At 32.5% G+C, this 13,485-nt stretch overlaps 1 protein-coding gene across 2 annotated transcripts in view; it reads right to left on the bottom strand.

Moving 5' to 3' along the window:
• cher (filamin A protein cher) overlaps nucleotides 1-11,637 on the bottom strand; it is a 51,166-nt gene extending 39,529 nt beyond the window's left edge. The window contains exons 1-3 of one of the 2 annotated variants that reach the window (XM_018540944.1): nucleotides 11,422-11,637; nucleotides 9,598-10,009; nucleotides 214-557 (exon numbers count right to left, since the gene is read on the bottom strand). In XM_018540944.1, coding sequence (XP_018396446.1) covers nucleotides 214-557; nucleotides 9,598-9,940 — 687 coding nt within the window. In that variant the 5' untranslated portion in view covers nucleotides 9,941-10,009; nucleotides 11,422-11,637. Of the gene's footprint in view, nucleotides 1-213; nucleotides 558-9,597; nucleotides 10,010-11,421 lie in introns of those variants that run through there. The other variant, XM_018540941.1, reaches the window with a different exon arrangement.
• Between the last annotated feature and the right edge of the window lie 1,848 nt (nucleotides 11,638-13,485).

Below are 13,485 nucleotides of genomic sequence, written 5' to 3'. Positions count from 1 at the left end.
CATATCAAATTAGTTTTTATACTATTAATTAATACGGTCTATAAATTAAATTAACTGTAATAACATCTTTTAAAAAATTAATGTCGGTAAAAATGTCATATATAATTAATAAAGTCTAGTGTAGCATTAATTAAGCAAGCCTTCTTTATTCCGTATCTTTCTTTAATTCGTTTAAAATCAAAATGAATTGTAATAGAAAATACTACGGCAAACCTGAGGAATATTGAGCCAGTCGTCAGCGAGACCCATCGCTTCGGACGCGTTCTGAATCGCATCTTTCGGGCTCCAATCCTGCCAATCCGGGCAAAGACCAGGTGCAACCGCGTCAACAAGCGCACCCACCGCGCGGCCGTCGTTCCAATCGGAGGTAAAGTTCATGATCGGCAGATCCGGAACCTTCGATTGGATCCAATGCATCAGCCTTTGCTTCGGGGTAGCGCCCTTGTCCTCGCCGTCATCGCCATCCCACATGGGCATAGAGATCGAATAGTGCAGGATCAGGGTCCATATTAAACCGAGAATCAACTTTAATTTACAATCTACGATGTCCGAAGAATCTGTGAAATTAAGAGAGAAGATAAATCAATTTTCTGCGTAAGCAAGCACCTTATAAAGCTCTTCTACAAAATTTCAATTTAATACTAGCCAATTGTTAATATTGAAAAATACTTAGAAGCACTGATGAACAGTGTTTTGATACTTAAAAGAAGTAATTAATCACTATCTTTTAATATTAAATTTCTGTAAAAGTGAACTATATATATATTCTGTTATTAGGTAGGTAATGTTGAAACATTCTTAATTCAAACGTATTATGTTTATGAATCTTTCTTCTTGACAATTGACAAGAGATCGTTATTAGCGAAAGATTAAATTTTAATATCATATTTAATGTAAAAATTTCTTCTCTCTCTCTCTCTCTCTCTCTCTTATTTTAATACCGCGAAATTAGTTCACATAAAGAAAAATCTTATTTTAAAGTTGTTATCATATTACAAATCTAAATATGCACGGTTTGAGTCATAATTAATTCATAAAAATACAACTGCCTCGAAATTTGTTATTCATGAGTGAGTAACTTCCTTTCGCAAAGAGATTTCATTGACTGTGAGTTTCCTTTTCAGTTGCGTAAAGTCTTATTACTCATCCTTATTCATCCATAGATCAATCACCGCTCAATTATTTGATACGAGTGAGATCGAGTGGGCGTTATCAAGGAAATATTTTACCGCGATGCATTTATGGAATCAAGATGGAATCATTCCTTCACAATGCGTGTCTCTAAGCGACGCTAACGAAAAAGCGTTACGTGTTTGCGCAACGAAAGTGCTAATAGATCTTCAACGAGTAGTGATAGATACTATAGTGATTCACATGTTGAGCGATCGCCAACCGATCATGAATACCTGCAGAATCTGAATTTTGTATGGGATGGTATTAATTATAGTCAGTATAAACTTGACTAAATTTTGGCAAAACTTCGTCTATCATGCAGAATGAAAGCAAAACACAGTATTATAAAAATATGTATTAATATGTAGATACACAATTATTGAAATGTGCCTGAAAGTAAGAAATCAAAGTGAATGAATTTCTTTGATATAAAAATCGTTCTTACTGATCTTGAAAGAGAACTAATATTTGGTTTCAATTGATGCGACCAACAAATAAATATAAAACAGTGAAAGATTTTAGTTTATCAATCGCGTGACAAAAAAATCTCTAAGATTTCAAAATCAGCATAAATTTAATTTAAAGATAGTTATAATAATAATATTTTTTATTACACAACTTTTATTTATATATATAATAATATACTGATAATTCAAACATGCAATATGTACTTCATGCATGTCATTTCGCGCGTAACAGCTGCAACACGTCACTCTCTTCAGTCACATATTCTGAAGATGCACTCGGTCGTGCAAATTTAGTCGAATCTGAGCGACCGCGGCTATTTTTATCATCCTCCGGCATTCGACATTGTCCCGCGTCGAGGGATGAAGTTCGTGTTGTTCACGCGTCGGGGGGAATCGCCATCGGTGACGATTCATCCGAACTATTTTCAGCAATTACTGAGAGCTAACCAAGTGATGTCAGCAAAAACGTAGTTATCGTGACACGCGAACCGGCCAAGCGCCAGCTAATTCATCCCGTGACGCCAAACCTCCGAGATTCTCGAGCTTCCCGTTCGATCGCTTCCATCCACTTCATAGCTCTTACAAACAATAAACCAAATAAAAACTAGCATTCCTGTATCATAATCAAGAGAAGTAGTATTCTAAAATGTCTAAAGATATAAGGGAGATATTATTTTTTATAGTACATTGTCTTGTATTACAAAAATAATGTCTCATAATAAATAACAATACTCAGGTATTAATCTCAAAATATAATATTATGATACACAATAACACTTTCAAAACATAATTGTTGACATTCTGATAATGTTACAATTTTAAATTTACATACTCTACATCTACAATGCACAAAGAAAGAACAATGCGCGCTTTCGTACTTTGTAACGTTACCTGGTGACGTGAATAATGTGTATGAAAAAACAAGAGTGAAATGCAAAACGCTTTTGTTTGAACACATGAAATGGATACCCATTGTCGAAGTCACTCCTTCGAGAGTCGCACTTTACTCGACCGCAATGCAAAAGTGCATTCGTAATATGTTTACAGAGAAGCTCGTCTATAGCTGCAGAGAAAAATCTTCAGTATTTTACCGGTAAATTTTTATCGGTAAATTTTTACCTTGAAAAAAAAAAAAATGAGCGAATAATTTGATAATTTTAGTGATGTATTATTATTTTATTTAAACGAACAATTAATTTCATGCAAACTGAATTTTCTTTATTTAAGAAATTATTTTTAATATAACTTCATTAAAAACCTCATTACCGCTCGATTTAGACTGTTTTTTCTTTATACTTTGCATTGCAAGAAATGAGCGAAATCTAATTATTTAATATAACTTAAAGATTAGATTTTAAATGACTATGTAAGTCATTATATCAACTATAATTAGTTGATTCTTTATTAACATGTTTTGTTACAAAATTTTCAAGACGTAAAAATTTAAAAAATTTTCTAACAAAACGCCGATAGAACTGGTATTGAGAAATATTTCTCCTGTGTATATTTTCCATTCATTCTCTTTTTCAGCGAGCAGTAATTCACTTGTCATCGCATCTTAATGAACAATAAAGTCGGAGAAGCATTCCTCTTGGTACTAGGTAATGGACATGTTTGTTTCCAATGTTATACATCTTCATTGTCAAATATAAACATATTCTTAAAATAAAAGTTGTAAGATGTTTATTTAACGTTCGTACATCAAATAAAAAAAGACACATCTTGTAACTTTTATTTTAAAACAATGTATATAATGGCATTATAGCGAATTACATTGATAATGTTTTTATATTATTATTTTAATCGTGTTGCACAATTTTACGAATAAATTCCAACGAGTAAGTAACGCGAGAACCTCCTTAACAAATAAATAGACTTATATGCCATTAGAAATATAATTTTTTTTATTTTAAAGATACGTGTGTATTATAAATAGTTCGATTACAAAACGATGAGCGACTCATTAATTTGTAAGACTCGGCTGAATATCACACTTATGTCCATGACGTTTTCAACGGATACGTCTTCCACGGCGAGTTTAGACGGTGACGTCACGGATCCTCGAGAGATTACCTCACTGAACAGAGAGAATGCCTGATCTCCTGCTGCTAAAGAGAGATTTATTCTTTTTCGTCAAGGTGCGCGATTGACTTTCATCAACCATACCAACATGGCGATCTAGCCCCTTATGTCAGTGAAACTGCATTTTAAAATGCACGTGAAAATGTAGCATAGACAAACGTATTTCGGCAATCTTCGGAAATCCGGAGTTGATGCGCCTATACGAAGTTAGCTCCCTTCTTTTAAAATTAATGTATTCTGGAAATCGTGCTAAGTTCGTACTGCATTGTATCTAAATATTAATATCGTAATACAATCTGCACAATTCAACATAATTCTCAAAATATATGTTAATTCTAAAAATGGGGGGGATTGACTTCATGTAGACGGTTAATGCGGAGATATACTCTCGTACGATTGCGTACAAAAAATAGCCGTTTAATGTCAAGGTTGCATGTAAGAGTGAAAGTAATCGCTCCCAATACACAGTAAATTATACGCGCGGAAATATTGTTATTACATAAACAGCATATTTATAATTTTTTTATCGAGTTTATCTGATAGCGAAAGATTTCCAATAAGAATATACAACACTTTTAACACTATCTATATATATATTAGAGATAATAAATTATGTTTAAAAAATATAAGTGAGCTTTTTAATAATATAGATTATCGATAATAAACGCAATCTAAACGCAAAATTCATATATAGAGATGTATAACATATTCTGCTCGTCTTAAAAAACTCTAAACTTTATCGAAATTTATAAATAATTAAATTTTCATCCTTTTTATGATTTATTAAATAAATCTTGTATTGTGCTATCAATTATTCATGTAGCACCTTTTTCTAGCCGCACAATTTGTCAAAATGTCTTTCCCGTATATGTAAACATCTAATAAATATTTTATAAAACTCATTGAAATATGGATGCCTATATATTAACTTCCTCATCGCATTAATGCTCGAGAAAGATAGCTTACGAGAGAAACCAGAATCGAAAGAATGCCGAGAATCATTTCCGCTCAATGACAGAGATGCATATTTGATCAGCGGAGAAAAGAGAGGGATGGGAATTGCTCAACGTAATAAACGCGAAGAAAGAGATCCGCGGTACCAAGGCGAGCTTGACCTTCACCCGATCTACGTGGACCCGCCCACTTTTCTCCTTTTGCTCTTTGGCGGGCCCCACGGGACACGTCCCGAGCCTGTTTCACGGTGCCCCTCGCATAATAGCACGAGTGTGGCTTCCGTTGATATTCGATAACCGGCCGGCTTTAATGCCGCAGTTTTGCGATTAGGTCTCGACCGAGATTGTGACGAACGTACTAGTCTTCTGACTAGCGATACAAGCTTTTCACGAAGATTTCAAGTACTACGAACGAGAAAACTGTCACCATGCATGCGTGTTGTTCAGATTCCATTATGTATAAGGTGTGAGAGTTGAAGAAATGAATGCAATGGATAATGGACCATTTAAACACCAATCAATTCCTTTTTGCTTATCTATCGGAAGTTTTCGTTGTGTGTAAATACAATATATACATATATTCATTTTTAAATCTTCACCATATATTGGTGAGAATTAAAAAAATCTGTAAACTTCAAGTTTTATCATAATTGATTTTCAATCATTTTATCTAATTTTTTTTTAATAAAAAAAGCTTTATTTATAAAAGTAGATAGATGCCATTAATAGTAATACACTTAATAAATATTTATTTATAATATTTATTTGGTAAATAAATATTATTCTGTAAAATATGAGAAATTTGCATTCTCGAGACTCAATGGAGTGTTATGTTCATATAAAATTAGCAATTTAATAAATTACGAATAAAAACGTAAAAGTTTTCATATGTTGCAAATTTATAAATGATATCCTTTTACTTTCTGCCTATAAATCGATAAATAAATTAGAGTAATATATAAATGAACAATTTTTCGGATCTATAGAAAAAGATTGTTTTTTGAAAATCTTTGTCACAAAACGTGTTCATCGCGCATTTATGTATTGTATATGTACTACATATATTCATCAGCATGTTTTACTCCTGCGATATACCAATTGCATATTCGACAACATAGTGACATCATCGATGATATACTCAATTGCGTCACTACCAGTCGAATATCTTGTTCAAGGATGCGGCAAACTGTAATAATGCCGTCGAGTAAGTAATCGTCAATCTTCCAGTGCAAATACAAGATCTCGAAATTATATGATATTGACGTTTTGTAAATGAGCAATTGCTTATTTCAAAATATTTGATGCTTTATTCACAAAACCAAAAGTGATGGTTATTTCACAATTGAAGTCGATATTATTGGCTTTCTAGATTCTTTTCCGCTGACAAGTGGTTACAGATGGACACGTGAACGAACTCCGATACTATAAACTCAATAAACCTTTCGAATTTCATCGAAACTTTTGAAAATCCAGTTCTCTCTCTCATTAATTTTCGACATTCAATTTAAGATACTTTTTTTTCATTATATTTCAATTTTACAATTTAGAATTTCATCAAATAAAATTTATTGAAATAGGATCCATTGTCTATGCATTTCTAAAATTTACAAAACTTGTAAAATAATTAGACCTTGGAGAATATCAATGTATTTCCGAAAACAATTTTTAACACCTGTGGACTTAGAAAAACTCAAAATCTGAAACTTTAAGGTACTAGAATTCTTTAGATATACTTTAGAGCACCGGTTGTTAAGTATAATTATTAGAACTCTTTGGGAGGCTACCAGAACTCGTGTCAGATTGTCCCGCAAAAAAAAAATCTTTTTTGAAAAAAATTTTGGAAATCCATCATTTTCTTGAGAGTTCTGATAGCCCCCCAAAAAGTTCTATTGATTGTCCTCTATAGACCAACGCGCTAAAATGAACGGTTTAGAAGTTATAGCTCTTCAGAATTGCAGAATCGTGAAGTTGGTCCCCCCGTTACTTCAAATGGTGTTTTCGCCGCTTTAATCAATGAAACTCTTCCTGAATTTATTATAGAACTCTATAACTCTTTGGGGGACAACTAGAACTCTGCTTATTTTTTCAAAATTTTGACAATGAGGGACCAGCTTCACAAACGTAGTTTGTTCACCCGCAAAAAGTACGTGAACAGCATTATCCCATCGCTACGCTCTGGTTTTCCGGGGTAGCCCAAGCGAGCGTCATCGATCCACAACCCTCTCACTATATTCTACAATCGCTTTTATTTAGCTCAAATGTATCACATTTTAAAATGTTGATTCCAAATTCGAAAGCATAAACGCGAAAAATTCTACATATTATTATATTCATCTGCGCACATTTCATCTAGTAATAAAGAAATGTCGAACATGTTGAAGAAATTTTTCGATCTCTAATTATCATAGTATTATTAAAAGTTCTAATCTGTCTTTAAAGCAGTGAAATTAAATAAATACTTAATATATATATATATATGTAGAAGAATTAGAGTAACTGGGTTAAATTTTTTCTCAGCTTTGTGTAATCGCGATTAAACGTTCTTGATAAAATCTTAATTGATATTACACTGTCAAGTATTCCCTTTACGCATTATCGGTCAGATCCACATCGATTTCCACATGTAAGTGAAACGCACGATTAATTATTTGACGACACATCTCAAATTTTGTTGACGAATCACTGTTTATCGTTTCTGACTACATTTTTTATGCAAAACAAGCACATACTTGAAATTATACTTAGGTAATCAAAGATTACTGAAATATTCTTTAAAATTTCTTTTAAGATTCTGTATATGGTGCACCGTGTGTAATTTTTCTTCCAGATTCAATATTTCAATTTTAAATGCAACTTTTTCCCTTTTACATACATAAGTACACAGTTTTCTACTTACTAAAATTACCAATTTTTTTTCAAATATAGTGGATAATTACATTTACTTTTGTATTTAAACGTCATTATAGTTTGATTATTTTTATAACATGATTATTTTTATAACAGCATTTATATTATTATGGATATCCATTTATTTAAATATTTCTTTCTAATTGTAAGTGAAAAGTCAGAGTTGGCGTTACCTCATCAAAATAACTCATTACCATTACCGTTCTTTTTCCTAAAAAATAATTAATTCCCGTTACTCGTTATTGATTTGCAAAAATAACTTGTTACCGTTATCGTTACTCAAAATATAATGAATCGTTACTTTTTTGTTACTTTCTTTCTTGACATTAATATAATATTATGTGTAGATTTTTTTGATAAATATAAAAAACATCAAAATTCTAATTTTGAATAGAAAAATAGAACTAAAAAATGCATATATATATATATATATATATATATATACGCATTTTTTTAAATATACAATTTTATATATATTTATATTTATTAGGATAGAATCTCACGTGATCTCGCTGGTCTCATCACTACATGCTATGTGTTAGCCTATAGATGCATTCCGTTTCTCGCATAGTGCATATGACACATTATTTTATCCCTACTGTTCACCGAATATTAAAGAAAGATAAAATGATACATTACGCGCATAATGCGTAAAACAGAATGCAGCCTGTAAGTGTGAATACAATGTGAAAAAAGTAACTTGTAACGACGTTAATATTAACACGTTACTTGCCAACCCTGTGAAAAGTGTATCATATTGTTAAATTAAAATAAATATAACACAAGATTTATTATTATTAATCTCAAATGTTTTTTCCTATAATATTATTATATAATATTATAATAATTATAATAATTTATTAATAGATCTTAAATGGTTTTCCAAATAATTTTTAATAGGATTAAATTATAATATTATAATAATATAATATTATAATATTTACATAATTTAATCCTATTAAAAATTATTTGGAAAACCATTTGAGATCAATTAATTAGTAATCTAAAAACAAATAAAATTTTGCGTAAACGTCCGACGAACACAAGTACATGTCCGGTCACTGGGACATTTATTTTATGATATACATATAATATTCGCTTAATACGACCTCGCTTATTATGTATAATGTGAAGAAAAGACAGTATCTTCTCATTATGTTTACATCTACAACGTATTGCTTGTGTATGTAAATAAACCCAAAATAAAATCGCAGCATTTAAATTTTAGCTTTATTACATCGGTATAATTTTACGTATTAATTCTATTGATTTTTATGGATAATTATTCCCACGCAAATTCCTTTAAATTCTTGAAAAAAGAAACTATGAATTCCTGATGTGCAAAAATCTACGGATCGATAAATCCAATCTACGCAGAATCCGTGAAACGACGCAGACTCTGTTCACATCACTCGCGGTAATCGTAACTACCACGTGGTGGTGTAACGTACCGAGAGATTCGCAATGTAAAAAAAACTTGAACATTATAATAAAAAAATCTGAAAATTGACCGAAAATTGGAAGACTTGTTAGAATAAATATTTGCCGACTATAATTACATGAATATATAATATATTATTCCCTAAACATATATTAAAGCGTGTAATATACCTATTGTTTCTGTGAATTACGTATATTAATTAACATCAAAATAAATATTTCAATAGACAGATTGTTTTATGGAATAATTATTAAGATCATTCTATCTGAAAATGGAAAATAACGTGGCAATTATTATTTTGCAAAATTACCGTCTTTCTCTTTAACAAAGAGAACAAAATTATATACGGCACTGCAATTACCGCAATTTAATCATTTATACATAATTTCTAGAATAACTGAGGAACCAAAACGTCATTTCCTAAATTAATTATTTGTCCCACTAATAAGTATAATGCATCTGCGTTTTATCGCACTATTATCACGCTCGAAATCAATTGGATTCTTCCTGAACGAAGACAGGACGAATCTATTTCGCGACTTGCAGGATCCACTACGCACATGGGATTACTCACCGATATTGACAAGCCTGATGCCTTCGTCCTCCAAAAACTTAAGAGCGACGGACACGTTTTCCAGCTTCTGGGAACGAAAGGTGGGCCGCTGGTTGTGTTTCGGCAGCCGCTTTTGCGAGAGCACCTCGATGAGACTCACCAGCTGGAGACCGTCGGACAGGTCGCATTCCAGGTCGCCGATGTGCTTGTTTGCCACCTTCAACCGTTCGTTCGCCCATCGCGTGAAGGTGTTCTGTTGAATTCGCTTCCACTGCGCGTCCTCGGCCAGCTCGCGCTCGAACATCTCGTCCTCCTCCTCCTCGGCGGAGTTCTCGCACTTAACTGACTTATCATTCTCATTCATTTTATCGGCTGGTCCGCTGCTACGCTCTCACGGATAAGGGTGGTGGGGTGCGCGCCCCTGTGTTAGTGCCTAAGGATCACAAGTGTTGGTAGTTACGAGAGTGCTATCGGTGACGTCGACGAAACGTGGCTGTGTTGGTGACTCGAGAAGTAGCGATGGGCACAAACTGGAGATCGTGCTTTTCAACGTATTGGAAGTACACGTTCAAAATCATACATCCGTATATATACTCGCGTGTAACGTATTCATATTTTATTTCGCGCGATTAATAATGTGTATAACAAAATATCCGCGTATTTAAGTTTTTTACGGCGTAAATTTCGTATATTTAATTTAACATATATATTTAAAAGTACACAAAAAAAGGAGTCGCTAACACAAACTGTTAATTTTTAAGACAGCTTTGCTCCAGTGGCATGAACGTCGCTACTGTGCACTCAGAAGAAGTCAGTTTAAAATTGACTAGAATTAATCATGTTATAAGAATATAAAATATTCCATTGTGTGAGCACAGAGTTGGGTATTATATGCGTGGCTAGAAGATATGCATTTTATGCGCATAATATGCATAAAATTGCATAAAATGCAGAAAACACGCAGAAAATGCAGAAAGTCTATAAAGTGCCCATTATAACCAAAGTAACTTAACCTACCTACAACTTTATACAATCGCCGGCACCGCTCTTGATTTAATCGCATTAATTAATATACATATGGAAATTAAAGATGAGCGATGAAGATTTACATCCATTCTCTTTGACTCTAACAAACTGACCTTCTCATTGCGGGTGGATTCAGAAGCACAACTCAGGAGTTACAAATTCAAATTCCTATTGTTCTCGATGTATCACGGTTTGCAGCGCCCTCACTAAGTGACAGGCTCATGGACGAGAACTAATCTTTCTATAGTGTGTGAGTGAGTGAAAGTTTTCAAAAGTTGCCCACGTATATCAACTGACCATTGAATTCATGTACGATTTTAATTTAGATTTTTGGATTTATTTTGATCTTGCAATAAATACTCAAATAAAATTTTATCAAACTATCACTTAATTAAAATCAATTGAAAACCTGTGTAGACTTATACTATCTTTTGAAAATTGAAATAAGCGATAAAATTTGTAATAAATGATAGAACTGCTTTATATATATAAGTACAATAACAGAAGTTTATTTAACTGCATTAATCATTTTTCCTGAACATTTTAGGGAAAATTAATTTTATTAAACTGTGTATGAATAGCAATCTTAAATGAGTTCTTGACTTTTTTAGATAAATAATCACACAAATGTTTAAACATATTTATATTTAATTAAAATTTACGTAAAGATTTTTATTATTATCCACATTGCTTATCCACCATTCATTGATCTTCCCATTTTTATAAGAATATAATAACAGACATCGAAGTTGCTCGCGATGGAATATCGTGACTATCACTAGCACGAGCACACACATATACGTGCATTGGTGAACCTACCTGCACGGCCGGTCGTACGTGTGCCGGCAAATCGAACGCACCTTCCTTAGTATGTGCGCGTGAATGTGGGATGCTGACAAGAGATCAGCTGGAGCGACTCCGTTTCTGCTGATGAGTCGTCGAGTACGCGTTCACCACCGGAGATCACACTTCAAATTATTCAGTATGCGTCGGAGAAGCTTTCCTTGATAGCGTTCGTCTCTCCTCTTCCAGTGGATCGTCTTGATTCACCTGCGTAAACGTAACAAAAATATTATTATGATTAAAAGATCGTCGACGCTTAAATTGATCGAGGGTGACAAAAGACACTTCGGCGTAAAATAAAATCGAAGTCAACAATCACTTTTTGTACGTCTCTAACAGTAATTTATGATAAAATTTTGCAATCGAGAATCACGGCTTGTTTACAAAAGAAATGAGACCTGTAATTATTTCCGAGCTGGAGAAAATTGTTTAAAAAGTAAAAAATAATGCGAAGCTATACGAATTTTAATGATAGAAAACTATGTATTATTTTTGATTGAAAAAATGTTTGTTTCCTTGGACACGGTGGATTGACTCAATCAGACGAAGAGGTGCATGGAATTGATCACTCGAGTGAAGATTCGCGCACGTGTTCGACCAAACTATGTTCAACCTCAACACGATTTACGCGTTCGGCCAATCTATAAATAAAGTGCCCAATTATAAATAGCAATACATTCTGAGGAAATGGCCCGTGTATATCTTTTTTATTACGCCTTTCTACATTTATTATTAGTACATATATTTAAATGCATTTCTTACTGGAAAGCATTCAGATTTAGATCTTAAATGAATAAGAGAAGAGAAAATCATTTCAGATTAGTATTGAATATCGATCGTTTCAGATTATTAAGGCGTCCATTTAGGTGAAGTAAATACGCTTTAAAGTTACATCATCGTTCCACGATCCATTGCGTCGGTCGGATTTTCCGCGCATAATAGAAAATTAATCGGACGCACGTTAAATTACGAATTTCGGCGCACGGCGAGAGAGATGCCAAGTTATTTTTGGTACACGCACGTATACGTGACTTTTTTCCAAGGTCTGATATATTACATCCGAAACAAAAATTTTTGTGAATAAGAACCATGTTTTTATGTAATTATCTATAGAGTTATCTCCGCTGTTCTTTACTTTTAAAATATCATTATATTATAAAAGGAATAATATATAATATCATATTCTTAACGGAATCCATGATGTTAATGCATATAATATATTAATTTAATATGACAGGTACATTTTGCTGTCTAAAATTATCTGTGAAAATGATTGCGAGACGACGCGATGGTGCTAAAATACGACTTTTTTTTTATCACGCCACTCCAAAGTCAAGAAGGAAATTCGAGATATACCACTCCACTTGAACATAAATTAATCAAGTTATCATCGAATTAAAAGACTTTTATATTTTATTCTTTCACATAAAATATAATTCGCATTTTCTTGAAGCAAATTATATAAATAATATGCAAATAAATAAAAAGAATGCATAAGAAATAATACATATTTATATAAAATTGTTTATTGTAACACTAATTTTAAATTTTTCAACATATGAATTAATTAGAGAAATTATTTTAACAATAATTAAAATGATTTCAATTTTAACAACGTGTTATTAATAATCAATTTCGTTTTTTATAAAATTATATTTTCAAACTCTTCCAAAATTTACTTTGTGTAATCAGCGAAATATCACTTATCATAAAACAAACGTGTAGGTATAAATTCGTGACTGGAAACAAAATTTACACAGAATGGAAGTAGTGCTATTGCGAGATAATCGGAAAACAATCACATCATACATAATTCATCAATATTAAAAAATACATTTGTTTAGTAGAAAGTATTCTTTATTTCGTACGAAATCGATTGACTATCAGTGCTCGACGAAAAACTGCCGGCGATGAGAAGTCACGTGTCTACGTCGGGTTTCCTCGTTTCACTTAAAACTCTCACAAAAAGTGTATCAGCGAATTGCGAATTGCACGTAAATCTTATTTAAAGTCAAACAATTTTACTGCAAAAATAGTAAA

This window comes from Cyphomyrmex costatus, unplaced genomic scaffold (genome assembly GCF_001594065.2).
Source record: "Cyphomyrmex costatus isolate MS0001 unplaced genomic scaffold, Ccosl1.0 scaffold273, whole genome shotgun sequence".
Taxonomy (NCBI): Eukaryota; Metazoa; Arthropoda; class Insecta; order Hymenoptera; family Formicidae; genus Cyphomyrmex; species Cyphomyrmex costatus.
This window is presented reverse-complemented; position numbering and strand designations above follow the sequence as displayed.